Source organism: Saccostrea cucullata, unplaced genomic scaffold, assembly GCF_032062105.1.
Source record: "Saccostrea cucullata isolate Sc308-1 unplaced genomic scaffold, CSIRO_AGI_Scuc_v1 ctg1542, whole genome shotgun sequence".
Lineage (NCBI taxonomy): Eukaryota > Metazoa > Mollusca > Bivalvia > Ostreida > Ostreidae > Saccostrea > Saccostrea cuccullata.
The window spans coordinates 73,013-90,269 of NW_026939168.1; the positions used below are offsets into that span (position 1 = coordinate 73,013).

General features: G+C 34.2%; 1 protein-coding gene and 1 long non-coding RNA gene across 3 annotated transcripts; one reads left to right on the forward strand and one right to left on the reverse strand.

Moving 5' to 3' along the window:
* Positions 1-717: 717 nt before the first annotated feature.
* On the reverse strand, positions 718-5,458 carry LOC134252445 (uncharacterized). Of its 2 annotated transcripts, none has more exons than XR_009988970.1 (3): positions 5,417-5,458; positions 1,270-1,419; positions 718-783 (listed from the first exon to the last, which is right to left on the reverse strand). It is a non-coding gene; the product is annotated as an uncharacterized LOC134252445 (long non-coding RNA). The 2 variants fall into 2 exon arrangements; XR_009988971.1 differs by lacking the exon at positions 5,417-5,458 and adding an exon at positions 4,441-4,556.
* Positions 5,459-11,773: 6,315 nt separating this feature from the next.
* LOC134252446 (zinc finger protein 665-like) lies at positions 11,774-14,568 on the forward strand. The gene has a single exon (XM_062734936.1). The coding sequence runs from the start codon at positions 11,779-11,781 to the stop codon at positions 13,177-13,179; it is 1,401 nt and encodes a 466-aa protein (XP_062590920.1). The 5' UTR covers positions 11,774-11,778; the 3' UTR covers positions 13,180-14,568.
* The last annotated feature ends 2,689 nt before the right edge of the window (positions 14,569-17,257 follow it).

Below are 17,257 nucleotides of genomic sequence, written 5' to 3' on the forward strand. Positions count from 1 at the left end.
AACTTGATGGAATCGGAGCGTAGGGGGTTTCCGTGGAATGGAAACTTGGTGGAATCTTTAGGTTTCCTTTTACGGGAAACTACATGGAAGCTCGGGAAACCTCATGATTCCCTAAGTTTCCTTGACTCAGGAAACCATATGGAATCGGAGCGTAGTGGTTTCCGTGGAATGGAAACTTGATGGAATCTTTAGGTTTCCTTATACGGAAAACTACATGGAAGCTCGGGAAACCTCACGATTCCTAAAGTTTCCTTGACTCAGGAAACCATACGGAATATGAGCGTAGTGGTTTCCGTGGAATGGAAACTTGATGGAATCTTAAGGTTTTCTTTTATGGGAAACTACATGGAAGCTCGTGAAACCTTATGATTCCTGAAGTTTCCTTGACTCAGGAAACTATATGGAACTTGTGTAGCACTTTCTGTGTGGCAGAAACTTGGTGGAATTATCTGGAGTCCCATTCCTAATGGAAATTACTGGGAAACTTCAAGATTCCCTAACTTTTCTAAAGGAAGCAATGTGAAATAATGCGTATTCTTTTAAAAATCTATCAAAAAAATTTATTATATGTAAAAGAAAAAAGCATTACCATTTTATATGTTTAATAATTCATTTGATGTACAAAAACTGTAACTGAATTTTTCAGTGATATCAAAATATTAAATAAATTCATATATCTTAGATAAACAATGGAACAGTCTTTCACATTCAAGTCCATTCATAAGGGTCATTCAGTACTCCTTTCAACATCAGTTTCCTGGTTTTCTTCACATCACCTATGATCTGCAATATTCATACAAAATTATATGATGTCAGAATTATAATGCTTGAATATAACTTAGAAATCTGAAAGATCAGTCAATGTCCTTTAATATACCAATATCAATAATAACTTTCCATGACCATGATACATATGATTTCAGCACTTAATGTATCTCTTTAATATTTAATGCTTTATGATAAGTGAAAAAAAAAATAATATAAATAATGTTTTCAGCCTTATTATGTCATTGAGAATATATTACTTCATGTATCTCATACTAAGAACCCTGCTTTAAGTTTGATTAGTTTGAGAGAAAACATACCCTTTATAATAACAAAAATATTAGGGAGAGATTTTTTTTTTAATTTTGATATTCGACCTAGAAATTGGTTGAAGATCATTGCAGACCCTCCACCCCATTGCACAAAAGCTAGATTACACCAGGGAAGAAATATACTCTGGACTACGATTTTAAATAAAGATATACAGTAGATTTTGATACTGACCTCTGACCTAGAAAATTAGTCCAAGGTCACTCTTCATCCTCTATCCACAGGCTCTCTGTAGTTTAGGTTTGAGAGAGAAATATGCACAGAACAACTGATATCAGAGGAGTGATGGGTAGACACTGTCTTAGGGCATCCACATAACAGGACCTAACAAGAGGCCCAAGGGCCACATTGCTCACCTGAGCACATCTACTAGGAAAAAGCATATCAGACCAAAACTGAAAGTTTACCGGGGGGGGGGGGGGCTTGAATTTTAACCCTCCTGGGTGTCATGATTTGAACAATGTACAATCTTGAATTTTAACCCTCCTGGGTGTCATGATTTGAACAATGTACAATCTACACTACCTGAGGATGATTCCATATAAATAGGAAAATATCACTAATTATGGCTTTGAAGTACATGAAAAGAAGTTTTTAAAAGGTTTCCCTATATATCCTTATGTACAAATTTGGTCAGCCATTTTAGGCCCAAAACTAGCCCCAGGGGTCATGATTTGAACAAACTTGAATCTACACTACCTGAGGATAATTTCATCTAAGTTTCATATTTCCTTTCTCAATGTTTCTTAAGAAGAACATTTTTAAAAGATTTTTCCTATATATTCCTATGTAAAACTTTGGTCGTCCATTTTGGCCCCGCCCTAGCCCCGGGGGTCATGATTTGAACAAACTTGAATCCACACTACCTGAGGATGATTCCACATGAGTTTCATCTTTCCTGACCCAGTGGTTCTTAAGAAGAAGATTTTTAAAGATTTTTCCTATATATTCCTATGTAAAACTTTGGCCGACCATTTTGGCCCCGCCCTAGCCCCGGGGTCATGATTTGAACAAACTTGAATCCACACTACCTGAGGATGATTCCACATGAGTTTCATCTTTCCTGGCCCAGTGGTTATTAAGAAGATTTTTAAAGATTTTTCCTATACATTCCTATGTAAAACTTTGGTCGGCCATTTTGGCCCCGCGCTAGCCCCGGGGGTCATGATTTGAACAAACTTGAATCCACACTACCTGAGGATGATTCCACATGAGTTTCATCTTTCCTAGCCCAGTGGTTCTTAAGAAGAAGATTTTTAAAGATTTTTCCTATATATTCCTATGTAAAACTTTGGTCGGCCATTTTGGCCCCGCCCTAGCCCCGGGGGTCATGATTTGAACAAACTTGAATCCACACTACCTGAGGATGATTCCACATGAGTTTCATCTTTCCTAGCCCAGTGGTTCTTAAGAAGAAGATTTTTAAAGATTTTTCCTATATATTCCTATGTAAAACTTTGGTCGGCCATTTTGGCCCCGCCCTAGCCCCGGGGGTCATGATTTGAACAAACTTGAATCTACACTACCTGAGGATGATTCCACATGAGTTTCATCTTTCCTGGCCCAGTGGTTCTTAAGAAGAAGATTTTTAAAGATGTTTCCTATATATTCCTATGTAAAACTTTGGTCGGCCATTTTGGCCCCGCCCTAGCCCCGGGGGTCATGATTTGAACAAATTTGAATCCACACTACCTGAGGATGATTCCACATGAGTTTCATCTTTCCTGGCCCAGTGGATCTTAAGAAGAAGATTTTTAAAGATTTTTCCTATATATTCCTATGTAAAACTTTGGTCGGCCATTTTGGCCCGCCCTAGCCCCGGGGGTCATGATTTGAACAAACTTGAAACTACACTACCTGAGGATGATTCCACATGAGTTTCATCTTTCCTGGCCCAGTGGTTCTTGAGAAGAAGATTTTTTAAAAATGCTATTAATTTTTCACTAAATCATAATTATCTCCCCTTGGAAGAGGGCATGGCCCTTCATTTGTACAATCTTGAATCCCCTTTACCCAAGGATACTTTGTGCCAAGTTTGGTTGAAATTGGCCCAGTGGTTCTTGAGAAGATGAAAATGTGAAAAGTTTACGACAACGACAACGACAACGCCAACGCCAACGACGCCAACGACAACGACAACGACAGACGACGGACAAATTTTGATCAGAAAAGCTCACTTGAGCCTTCGGCTCAGGTGAGCTAAAAATAATGCAATATATATGTATTACAGTATATATACACATGTACTTGTATGTTAATGATTTATCATATGCTGCATTGGACACCTATGATTTTATCATGGTTTATGTATACATGTATCTTATGAGTAATTTTATACCGGTATTGCATGTACGCTCAGTTTATTTAAGAAATAAATAACAAGTTTATAAAATTCAATGGGAGAGATACCACAAATGTATATATAAACAAGTAATTTAATTTTTTTTTTGCATATATTGACCAACATTATTTACATCCATTCATCACGTTCATGAATTGGCTGATCAAAATTCAGTCAGTTTTAGATCTATATGATATACCATAAAGGACTTTCACATTTACAAAAGTTATTCCCCTTCGCAGGGTCGATCTGGGGTCAACCGGCTTAAGACGCTGTTTTCCCTCTTTAACCGTATCAACTTTGAGGGACAATATCTTAGAAATAAAATCTGTATGAACATGTTCATTATGATTTTCATGTTGCCCCCATACTCTGGCAATACAGATACAGATCGTAATTGTCCAATATTTTTGAAGATTGAAAATATTAACAAGTCAGAGTTCTTGAAATCTTTCGGTCCTGTCGGCAAGACCGATAAAAACAACCAAGGACCGATCACTTTACATTCTGTGTCAGTCCGAATGACCGGTAGAGGTCGAGAAAGCAGCTTACGAAAATCCGACTAAATTTCGTACGAATTCCCTTTAATCGACCAATCATAATCTGTTAAACGTTTTTTCAGTATCTCGTAATAAATGCAAGTACCAAACTATGATTGATTAATTGTTTAAACAAGTTTTTGACGCCGATAAGGTATTAGCCAGGTGAGAAAAATCAAACTAAGATTAAAAACCTATGAAGAAAATAGACCTCCCTCGGGAATTCAACGAAATTTGTTATACGATGATCAAATTCGCATGAAGAAGTATGCAGTGTGTATTGACGGAGGGTGCCAAATGTAATGATAATAAAATTCAAATACAGTTTTAATCTTCTTTAAATTATGTTTTATTATTTTGTTGGACCGATAGAAATCTGTCTGGACCGACAAACTTCCTGTGGCAGTCAGTCCAAATGACTGACAGTGGAAAAAAGATTTCAAGAACTCTGAACAAGTAACTTACGAAGGACAAGTGGGGAAAATGAGCGATACGCCGACAATTGAAGAAAACTCTTAGGAAAGTGAAATTCGTCTATTGGTGATGACTATTCCTGTTTTAATGTCACTGAAAAATTAAGAGACATTAAAAATTTAAGCCCTATTGTCATACACGCAAGCTGTTTTTTCATCCATATAACCTTTTAGTATCATATAATTTACCAAAATTTAATACTTCAAATAATTTCATTGAATATCTATGAAATAAAGGAAACTCTAAAAACTTAGTGACTTGCAGAAATTATTCCTTGGAGAGAAAAAATCTATCATATTTCATATAAATATGTGCATAATGAGCCTTTTTATTCATTTAGAACATATGGTATGTGCCTCATTTCCCCAAGAAATTTTCAAAGACAATGGACTATCTGTAAGCAGAAATCATTGATGTTTACTTACATTGGAAAAATTTATGAAAATAATTAATTTCCTATTTTTTTTAATTTTAAATAATGCTAAAAATAATTTAATCTATTAAAAATAATCTGACTGTAAAATAACATTTTTCATAATCTTAATCTATGGGCAGATCACTCTAACTTCATAAAACTTCCTGATATTAAAGTAGAACTCTTTAGTGTGCAGTTTTTAGAGCTTCCTTTAAGTAATCAAAATACTGACCAGCAAGAAATCAGTTAATAAGCATTTCCTTTTTTTTTCATTCCAATTTTTGGAGAGATCTCAGAGTTTTTTCCTGTTCAATTCAGGTTCAAGACGACAAAGTTTTATTGAAGTGTATGTATTAGAGAACTGATTGTATGCCAATCATAGCAATACACACATAACATGGAGGGGGCAAATTGTTTCAGCCCTAGCTTTTACATAAAACTTCTTGTAGCTCACAGCTGATATACCACAGTTCAGTATTTAAATAAAATTTAGAATCTTTTTTTTTAGGCAATTGTCATATACATACTAATCATGAATGAATTACCACTTACCAAATGACCACATCCTGAATCATCATACATTTTCTATGATTTTATCTCACTGGCTTTCTTTTAAAGTCACATAGTTTTCTTCTCTCTGAAATGATAAATTATGTCCAGGTACTATTGCATTCTAATTTAAACTAATTATGTAATAGCATTAGCAACAACCAGGATGGCAGAAAAAATAACCAGAAGTCTCTGTCGAGACTGTAGCTCTACTGGTTTGTACTTATCAAAAACTGATGCACAGAATTATGTCTCTTAGTATAGTCTACTTGTGTGCCAAGTTATATTTAAATCAGACTAAAATTTAAGGAGGAGTAGTGTTTGCAGACAGACGGACAGACAGACAGACTGACGGACGCCGGACGCGTTACTATCGCATAAGCTCTTCTGGTTTCTGATCAGTAGAGCTAAAAAGAAGATGCGCTTGTGAAACACAGCAACAAAGTTCGAAAATGCAATTTTTTTTAGCATATAGGTCACAGTCAAGATCACATAATCATTGTCCTTGTTGCCATTTGAAAGCACTTCATTAGTGGAGTATGCATACTAAATACGAAGCCACTATCTCGTATAGTTCTAAAGTTATGGTGAAGGTTTAAGTTGACAACAGACAGACAGATATACAGTTATGGCAAAAGTTTGAACAATATAACTTGGTATACACACAGCCACTTCGAGATATCAAGGGTAAAATTCACAGCACAGCGGGACTGCATTTTGACTTCGAGGGATCAAGGGTTTCAAGAGATCAGGAGTTCGAGAACTCAAGAGCAAATCTGCTTAGTTATATAGTGGAAAAAATCGGGACCGGAGACTCACTTCAAGCGATCAAGAATTTCCGAGAAATTGAAATTCAAGCCATCAAGAGTTACCTGTATATACAGATATAAGAAGCATGTTATTATTTGCAATTTTGACCTAATGACAGCTAAATCTGTTCAGTAAGACAATATTGTGTACATGTACAGGGTGTTTCACAATATATGTCACACATCTAAATGGGCATAATCTGAATATTGAGCATGATAACAGAAATACCAAAACACTATAGGAAAGCAAATAGATCTAAAATTATGATATTGCAAAGTATTGGGGAAATTATAATATACCATGAAGAAACTGATGATATAATCAGTGACCTCCTAATGTCAACTTTTCTCAAAATGGAGTACAACTTGCAGCAAACATTTTTTTGCAAACTTTAATTATAAGAACGATTTTCTGAATATTGTACAGGGTGTGATGATGAAAAATATTCAGAGCACAAATTGTTGTCTAGTTTTCATATATTGAGAATGATAAGAGAGTTTGAACTAAATTTTAAAGTTAAGATGAAAGACAGCAAAATCCTCCCCCCCCCCCCCCCCCCCCCCGAAAAAAAAATCAAGAAGAGATGAGAACAATATTAAAGTGAAATCAATCATTGAGAAAACCTCATGAAAGTTAGATCTGAGTTTTGGAAAATGGATTGTAACAATGCCGGTTAGTGCATCAAGTGTATTTAGAAATCTTAAATTTGAGTTGTTTGTCTGCATACAAGATTTTAGCATTTAAAGCCAGTTGACTTTCAGAGCTGGTTCAAGTCTGCAAGACTGACTTAAAGGAAGAGCGAAAAAAGTGGGCACCAATTAACACATGCCGGTAGTTTTGAAACGACAAATTTATTTATATGCAACTTTAAATAAAAAAGATATGTATTTTGAGGGTTCTAAAAAGCCAGATATAAATCAAGAAAAGTCTCAAGTATCCTGTGAAACTTACAAAACAGTGGTCAGAAATTTCCAAGCAATAGTCTCATAAGTTATTTTAAGGATGTAATGTTCGGAAACACTTGGAAAATAACGTTTAAGGATTTGTTGCTATAGTAACTGAAGTTGAGAATGTTGGGTACTTCTGACCCCAAAAAATAATTTGAATTTATGCTGATTAAAATGATATATAAAATGTATATGTGGCTTTAGTTGTCATTTATCTATCTGTCTTTAGATATGTGACATATATTGTGAAACACCCTGTATGTAAGTAGTTTTATTGTGCATGATTATTTACTTATTTTCTTGATCTTCTCATCTTGAAGTGTTCTGTATTTTATTACCAAGTATGTAATGAACATAATGAAACATACCCTTTTCCACATCACATCCTGTATCAGACCTTCGACAAATATCAGCCCTAGGGCATTTGTCCCTTTGCCTGATATTGGTGTCTCGGGCTAGGATGTGATATGGAAAAGAGTATGTATTATTCGCTATACATTGACCTACTCAGGTCAATAATTGTGAAAAAACTGATAATTCAAGCTGATGATTCATTTGCATTTCTTGACATACTATCAATATTAATTCACTATTAGGCTTTTCTTTTTTTACATCTTCATCTCAACAGGTTAGACATTACAAAAAAAAAAATCTTTTGAGCAGTAAACTATTTCAATAAACAATAAAACAAACCTTATCTCTTCAGAAAAGTGGACAGGCTTTCAAGTACATTCACTTTTTTAAGTATATTTTTCCTCCATATCATCGTCATGCATATGATTAAGGGTTATGCTATATTCGCTACAATCTATTCCAACTGTTCTGATGAGGATATCCTTCATGAATAATCGGATAAGCTGAGATTGAAGACACTTTTTGTAAAAATATCGATGCTTTTATCAAAGTTCTGAACCAAAAATATTTAATCTATACCTTGCCATAAGTCGTAAGTTCCAAAAAACAAGAGCTGGCTATCCGAAAAGTCAGAAAACACATGTATTCAAACCGGATGTTCTACAGTCTGAATTTAACTACGAAACCATGCTCGGTGTAACTATTATCATCCGGATAATTTGAGCGGGGTTAAAAAATATTTTTTTTAATTCCCAAAAGTATTCATTTATATATAGAGAGAGAACATACATATGGAGCATACATTTTAATAAACATGATAAAAGGCGAAACGTTGCCATTTTACAACATACAGCATGTACATGCACGGTGCCTTTAATATTTGGGGCTTCCATAATCTAAGTTATGCTATATCACTGTCTCATTTTTTTTTTCTCACTCTCTCTCTCTTTCTCTCTGCAATATATACACTTAACAATTTAAAACTTAGGTATCCAACTTTTCAAAATGGCGTCAGAACAAAAGTTACCTCCGATAGTGAAGATTTGTTGTTGCCAAATATTACAACTATTTACCGTAAAAAGTTAACAAAAATATACGTACACTAATCCTTCATCGTTGGCCATTGCATTTATCACAGTCTTAAAGACACTGGGTGGTGAAACCATCTTAACTTTTCAAATTTACCAGCTGCTTACACCTTCTTCTTCGTCCTTCTCGATCCTCCAAAAATGGCGCCTCGGGAAATTGACCAATGAAATAAAGCGCCTACAGAGCGATGCAGGATGGGAAATATAAACTGTTTACATTCACTATGATTAAGTGTGATTATGAGATCTTATATTAGAATTTAATTAAGTTTTCCCCTTTCCATGGAATAAAAAGAGGGGCTCCTAAATATTTTAATTTGCCGATATGATGTGTAGGCCTGCCTAGTATATTAAGAAAAAAAAAGCGGTTAGATACATGAGGCAAGAGCAGAAAAAAAATTGTTTCTTGCTTGACACCTCAACTTATTTGCCTTCGGGATATGGGTTTCGGGGCTTAGTGACCGTCCTTGCTGAAAGTAACTCCCCCCCCCCCCCCTCTCCCCGCTTCTTTTAACTGTTACATGTATGATTATATATATGAATTTATAATGTCACACCAAAAGATGTTAAATTTTTAAAAGCACACTTTTTTTATTGTGAACTTTCCAAAAGAATCATAAAAGGCATTAAAATGAGCTACAATTATAATATGATTATCAAGAACAGTTTTTTTTTTATTTCAATAGTGATGATTGAAAAGTTCGGTGATTAATAATTCATTGCTGATAAATTGTTGTGTTTTTTTTTTGGGGGGGGGGGATTAAATTACTAACTGAACTCCCTCCTTTTCGGGGTTTAATTAGATTTTGAGCCTGGTATCAATATTACTAATGGACCTGCTAGACTTTTCTCTAATTGCTACATGTACATTGTACTTTAAACTCCTTGGCCTTTAGCTAAAAAAAATTTCCAACATATTTTAACACGTAAAATTGTTAGTAAATGAATCAGAATGTTGAAAACCTTTTTCTTAGGAGAGTTATTTCTCTAGGTGGAACAAAACTAACATCTTATCAAAGGCAGGAAAATATAACAGTATTTTAACTCAGTATCTTAGTCGTGATTGGTATAAGTGAAGTCATGGGAAATATTATGTCGAAAGTCATTTATACTCGTTGATGTGCAGGGCTGTACTTATGCATACAGCTTTAGCTGGTCCCGCCCTGTATTTCTTTAATGTTTTTTTTTTCGTTAAGAAATCTGGTAAGGTATGCTAGTAAAAATAAAATCCCGGTTAGTTTATTACTCTAACGGAAATTACTTTCCTACAGGTCTGAAGATCGAGTCTATTGGTTTTTTTTTTTTTTTAAAAAAGAGTAGCATGTCGGCGAATAAAAATAAAGTAGTGTACAACATAGATAAAGAAATGTTTGTTGAAGTATTGACAAACTTCATACCTCTATAGAATGAAATCAACAAAAACTGCACAAAAATACAATCGTGACAATTATACAATGAATTAATTATACAATTAATTCTTTTAATAGATTGCCTTAGCATGCACTACTTTAAAAGCCATTGTTCTTAAGGAAAACAAAATCATGCAAAATATTATTGACTTTTCTTTGTCTAGAGCAATGGCCTTTGGAGAAAAGAAATGGCTGAAAATTTTAAAGTTTGTTAAATATAATGTATGTGCATTTAGGACCCTACATTGTAATTTCATGCGAAAAGTGCAGGCGTTTACTACACGGGGATCTGCGTACATATTTAAACAAAAAAAGGAAAGAAAAAAAATATCGTTTTATGTGATGAATTATATTATAAACATTTATCTAATAAATGTCTTTGTACGTTAGATTACAAATTTCACACAAAAACCCATCAACAATATTAAATACAGTTTTGATCTCACATTGATCTATTAACGTCATTCTGATTTAATATAATTATACACGACGAGAATTAAGATCTATTCAATACCTATAGAAAATTATTTAATTTCTAAAGAGGATAGTTTTATTTTAAATCAGTAATGAAAATTGAAATAAAAATTCTAAATAGTTTGTTCTTTCATTGAACTTCTTAAATGTAGGTTATTTTATAAATATGTTCTCTTGTATAACTTTATTTATGGAATATACAATTTTTTAAATGATAAAAGAAACACGAATCATCATCTTAATTTAAAAGAATTTTCGATCGGAGACTGTGTGTGTACATGCTCGACAACAGCCCATTGTTCCCTTTAGGTACAAAACCGTCTCAATTCACATAGAATATACAAAAAATACACAGTGACAGGTGTCTTCGCGGCACGTGTCTCCACCTGAAATGGCACGTGAGGACAGGTGTCCCTAATTACACAGGCCGACCATAGTGACGGGGGGGGGGGGGGAGGCTTCTCAAAGAAAAGATGAAAAGCAACCCACCCATCCCCAATAATAAAAATAATAATTTAATAAATTAAAAAAAAAAAAACTATATTCACTATTAATAGTAAAATACTAGTATGATAATACTCAACCCCCAGCCAATTCGATGAATAAATTAAAATTGAATTGCGTTCACGGTGCTGAAATATTAAATTAATCACACAGAAATACACATCTAGTTATTTTAACTGTTTGAAGTTAATTATTTTGATACAGCATGTAAATACTTTTGAAATATTTCTATAATTGGTAAAAATATGGTAAAATAATTAAATATTTAACTTTTTGTAAAATAAAAGGTAGGTGGGTTAGTATTCAGTTGATATATACTTTCAAAGTTTCCCTGCCTGGGAAACATGGGGAAAACTACACATTGGTGGCTTCCATGTTGGGAACCTGTATGGAAACCACTGAGGCATGTTTACATGGTTTCCTATCGTGGGAAACCACAGGTTGGTTGTTTCCATATCGGGAATCTACATGGAAACCACCGGGGCATGTTTCCATGGTTTCATATCTTGGGAAACTTACGGGAAACCACAGGTTGATTGTTTCCATGTCGGGAATCTATGTGGAAACCACCGGGGTATGTTTCCATGGTTTCCTATCTTGGGAAACTTACGGGAAACCACAGGTTGATTGTTTCCATGTCGGGAATCGATGTGGAAACCACTATGTGGTTTCCATAAAATGGAAACTACATGGAAACTACTGATGTCACGATTCCCATATGTTTCCATCGGGTTTCCAAATTTGGGAAACCTGGCTTTTCATCCTGTGTACAGAAACACATGAAAACACATGCAGGTGATATACCTTATAAATGCAGTGTGTGTGAGAAGGCATTGGCCGATTCCGGCTCCTTAAAGAGACACATGAGGATACATACAGGTGATAAACCTTATACATGTGATGTGTGTGGGAAGGCATTCAACCAAGCACACAACTTACATAAACACATGAGAACACATACAGGTGATAAACCTTATAAATGTGTTGTGTGTGGGAAAGCATTCAGCCAGACAAATCACTTACAGACACACTTGAGAACACATACAGGTGATAAACCTTATAAATGTTACGTTTGTGGAAAGTTATTCAAACGGAAGGATACCTTACAAGTACACATGAGAATACATACAGGTGATGAACCTTACAAATGTGGTATTTGTGAGAAGGCCTTCAAATATATCACCAATTATAAAACACACATGAGGACACATACTGGAGATAAACCTTATAAATGTGATGTGTGTGGCAAGGCATTCAGCCATTCATATACTTGTCAGACACACATGAGGACACACACAGGTGATAAACCTTATAAATGTCATGTGTGTGGAAAAGCATTCAGCCGGTCTTATACCTGTAATGAACACTTGAGGATACACACAGGTGATAAACTTAAAAACTGTGATGTGTGTGGGAAGGCTTTCAATAATTTACGCAACTTATACCGCCACACGAAGATACACACAGGTGATAAATCTTATCAATGTGATGTGTGCGGGAAGGCTTTCAACCAATCACAGAACTTACAAAAACACATGAGAACACATACAGGTGATAAACCTTATAAATGTAATGTGTGTGAGAAAGCATTCAGCCAGACAAATCACTTACAGACACACATGAGAATACATACAGGTGATAAACCTTATAAATGTAATGTGTGTGAGAAAGCATTCAGCCAGACAAATCAATTACAGATACACATGAGAACACATACAGGTGATATACCTTATCAATGTGATGCACATTCTGGTGATAAATCTTTTCAATGTGATGTGTGTGGGAAGGCATTCAACAATTCAGGAAACTTACAGAAACATATGAGGACACATACAGGTGATAAACCTTATAAATGTGATGTGTGTGGAAAGGCATTCAGCCAGTCACAACACTTACAGAAGCACACGAGAACACATACTGGTGAGAAACCGTATAAATGTGAGGTTTGTGATAAGTTATTCTCCCGGAAAGATCACTTACAAGGACACATGAGAATACATACAGGTGATGAACCTTACAAATGTGATATATGTGAGAGGGCCTTCAAATATGCCACTGATTTAAAAAGACACAAGATGACACATACTGGAAATAAACCTTATAAATGTGATTTCTGTCTTAGAACATATAGTAAAAAGTCTGATCTAGACAAACACCAGAAGATACACACGTGTGATTAACCTGTTAAATGTGTGTAGAAAATCATTCAACCGATCTATATACAGAATTATAGAGACGAGAAACCAAAGAATTGTGATATTTTCGGAAAGGTATTCAATCGATTACTAATGCATATGAAAAGATATAGAGGCGAGAAACCTTAGTATTGTGATGTGTTTGGAAAAATAACCACAGATCTAACATTTAAAGTTACTTACATAAACTCATGGTGAAGCATTTCAAGTAAATGCAAAACCGTACAAATAGCATTTAAAGTAACCTAGAGAAACTCATGGTGACGTATTTCAAACCTTACTAATAGGATGTTTGTGGAAAGTCATTTGGAAAAAGCCATAGATGAAGAGCCATTTGCAGATATATAAAAGTTTGAAAGCCTATTCCAGATTACCTCTGGAAACAGAACAGAATGGTGAAAAACTCACAAATTTGATTCAACTGATAATTTCGCTTGAAGAGGCATAAAAAAGACACAAACAGGCGAGATACTTTAGTGTTGGATAGAGACAAATCTTGGCGCTTTTCAATGAAAAACTTTACAATTAAAAAAACTTTACAATTATGATATTTGTAGGAAGTCAATTAAAACAGAACTATACATTGAGTTTAAAAATTCATTTTTTATGTAATTGAGAAATCGAAAAAGATAGATACATCTGGAAATTGATATTACTTTAACAGTAAATTGTTCCATAAATCTTTTTAAGAGAAAAATGTCTGGTACAGATATGTACACATATTCCGTATATACCCGCCTATAAGTCGGTTTTTTGGGAGTTAATCTTTGGTCTAAAACTCTCTGTCCGACTTAGGCGAGCTATTAAAAGTATGGTTTTATATGAGGTTAGTCCATCTGATATGCAAGCTTATTTAACACATCCGACTTATAGGCGGACCGACTTATAGGCAAGTATATACGGTAAGTAAAGTCCTTGTAAATTGAAGTAAGTTGATTTGGCAAGAGTAGTCTGACATTAATCAATAATTCCTTTTATATTACAGTATTAATTAGCCAACGTTGGCCTTTGCTTACATAAATGTTGGGAAGTTGGTATTTCTAGATGAAAATCTTTAAAAATATCTTCAATAAGTCTTGGTAAAAAACAATGAACTCCTATGTTTGATGTAAATTTAATTCAAATATTGCAGAGAAATTGAAGATTGTCATTTATCCTGTTTATGAAATTTATTTTTTAATATGATTGTCCTTAATTACATGTTGATGAAATGAATCTTGAATGCTTTGATTAGTTGTTCATGTGTGTATTTATTATTCGTACATGTACGTATTTAGTATAGTATGCTTGATGCATAATACTAGTTTATTCATATACAATGCAAATTGTATCAATTTATAATTGTTTTCTGTATTGTTTTGATTTTTCAGTTAAAATCTGACTAATTAAAACATTGAATAGAGTTTTTTTTTATTTTTTGAAACTCATTTAAAGAGAAGGGCTATTATACGAAAAATCAAGAAAATGAAAATTCAATTTTAATTGATTATGAAAAAATCTTTGACATTTAGTTAAGCATTTATGCACAATTTTTTAAAATCTCCAGAAATTTTAAACTTTCTGATTCTCTCAATGAAAAAAATATTTACAAACAAGCGTTTAAACACAAATGTTTGGCTAACCTCAGTCAAATGCCTAACTGGGCTTTTCTGATCAAAATTTATCCGTATTAAACTTTTTTATACCCCCTGCAAATGAAGTTTAGGGGAGGGGGGTATATTGCAATCACCAAGTCCGTCTGCCTGTAAACGAGATTTTTTCCACACCAATACTCAAAAACTCTTGGAAGGATTTGTCTGAAAATTTGTACAAATGTTATTAACCATATGAGCAGACTTTTGACAATTGAACGCACCCGGTGAAATCTAATCATCTACAAATACAGAGCTCGTGCCTTGCTTACAAAAACAAAAACTGTGTGATCGATTTGCACACATGACTTAGCTCGGAATGACAATGCTTGTGAAGGTGTTTTGCATTCTAGCATTTCTACTTTGAATAAAATTATTTTTCTGGATTAAAATTTTAATATTTCTCATGAATACACAACAAGATTGCCACTTTTCTGAAGGATTGATTGATTGATTATATATTGTTTAACGTCCTTCTCCAGAATATTTCACTGATATGGAGACGTCACCATTGCCGGTGAAGGGCTGCAAATTTTGGCCAATGCTCGGCACTCAGGGCCTTTGAGCAGGGAGGGATTTTTATCGTGCCACACCTGCTGTGACACGGGGCCTCGGTTTTAACGGTCTCATCCGAAGGACTGCCCCATTTAATTGCCTTTTACGACAAGCAAGGGGTACTGAGGATCTATTCTGACCCGGATCCCCACGGGGCTTTTCTGAAGGATAAAGAATGAAGTTAAAATATGTGAAAGTGCAAGGATGTGTCAATTAAACCCGCACCAAATTCAATGTTAAAATAACTTTTCAATGAAATAAGAATTTTAGTTGATTTTTGTGTGTAATGCTATTAAAATGTTTAATGCGTAATATTATACAGAAAAAAAATAAACTTCATTTCCGTGTCCAAGTTCCTTTAAAAACGCATTGCTAGATAAAGATAAAAGTGAAATAAACTAAATTCACAAGACTGATTACATGTAAGGAGACAGTCATTTTGCACGTTTAAATTTTTGAAGTTATCTGCCCTTGATGGAAAAAAGAAATTTTTTTGATTTCTCAAACCATTTCTGCAGTACATAATTTTTTTTTTCATAGTTTGATAAAGAGAGAGTTGATGCATATTTCAACCAAGAGATTTGTTTGAAATTGACTGTTTACAATATGCGATAAAATAAAACATGCGCTAGCTGTCCTAGACTTCAATGTGAAATTCAAGGTGCAATTAATTTGACAAAAATCAAAATTTTGTAAAATCCTTTGCTGGAGCTTTTTTATTTGATAACATCTTCAAATGCTACCATGATTAAAATTATTGTATCGTTTATTTATCAGGTCCAATATAAGGCCGTAATACATAGTATATCTTAAGGTCGATAATTTTCATTTTATTGCAAAAGAATGTGACCAACATTTCTGCAAAATAACATGAGCTTAGAATGTGCGTTGAGCTGTATATATGCTGGTACATGTATACAGTCTGACAAAACGACTTGGAAATGAACATCGATGAACTACCTGTTAATGTGAAGTCAGGTTCATCAAAGAAGAAGTGAAGAGGTGGATAACACAATTTTTAATCACATTTACCCAAAAAAAAGATTTTTAAAAACTATGATGATGTTCAAAAGCATTGATTAGAGAGACAATTACATTACGTCACGTTTTATTGATTCATGGTTAGCAAGAGGCCAAGTCATAAAAAGTCTTTTTAACCAAATTGAGCAGTTTCGACTTTAAGAAATTCACAGCGCAAATAACAAGAATTTGCCCTTGTTATTTGTTACCTTGAATCAGTATAACTTAATCTTTATTTGTTTAACTTTTTATCCTTACAATACATATAATCATAACAGTGCCTTATGGAGCATTAATACTGATTTCTTTGTCATTCTTGCAGAAGGAAAGGAGAGATCTCGAACCCCATTCAAATATTCAGAAAGACACTGAACAATTACAGAACTATTGTTCGGATGAAGATCAAACTGGAAATTCAGAAAGGCACATCAACACACATGTAAGTAAAACCCCATTAAAGTGTAGTTCAGATCACTTACAGAGACAAAAAAAAGTTCTCAAACCAGGGAGGAAATGTTTAAGTGTGAATTTTGTCGGAAGGCATTGTCTTTATTAGATGACTTTGCTATCTACATGAGGACACAAACTGGTAATGTATCTTATTGCTGTATTGCATGTGAAAAAAAACTAGGTACCAATAAGGTACCTTACGGAGAAATACGAGGATACACACAGATAAAACACTTTATAAATGTGATGAATTTGAGAAGTCATTCAGTGAAACACATGAGTACACACACAGCTGAAAGCCTTATAAATGTGAAGTGTGTGAGAAGGCATTTAGTTGGCCAGGAAATCTAAAAAGTCACATGAGGATACATACTGGTGAAAAACCATACAAATGTGATGTTTGTGGG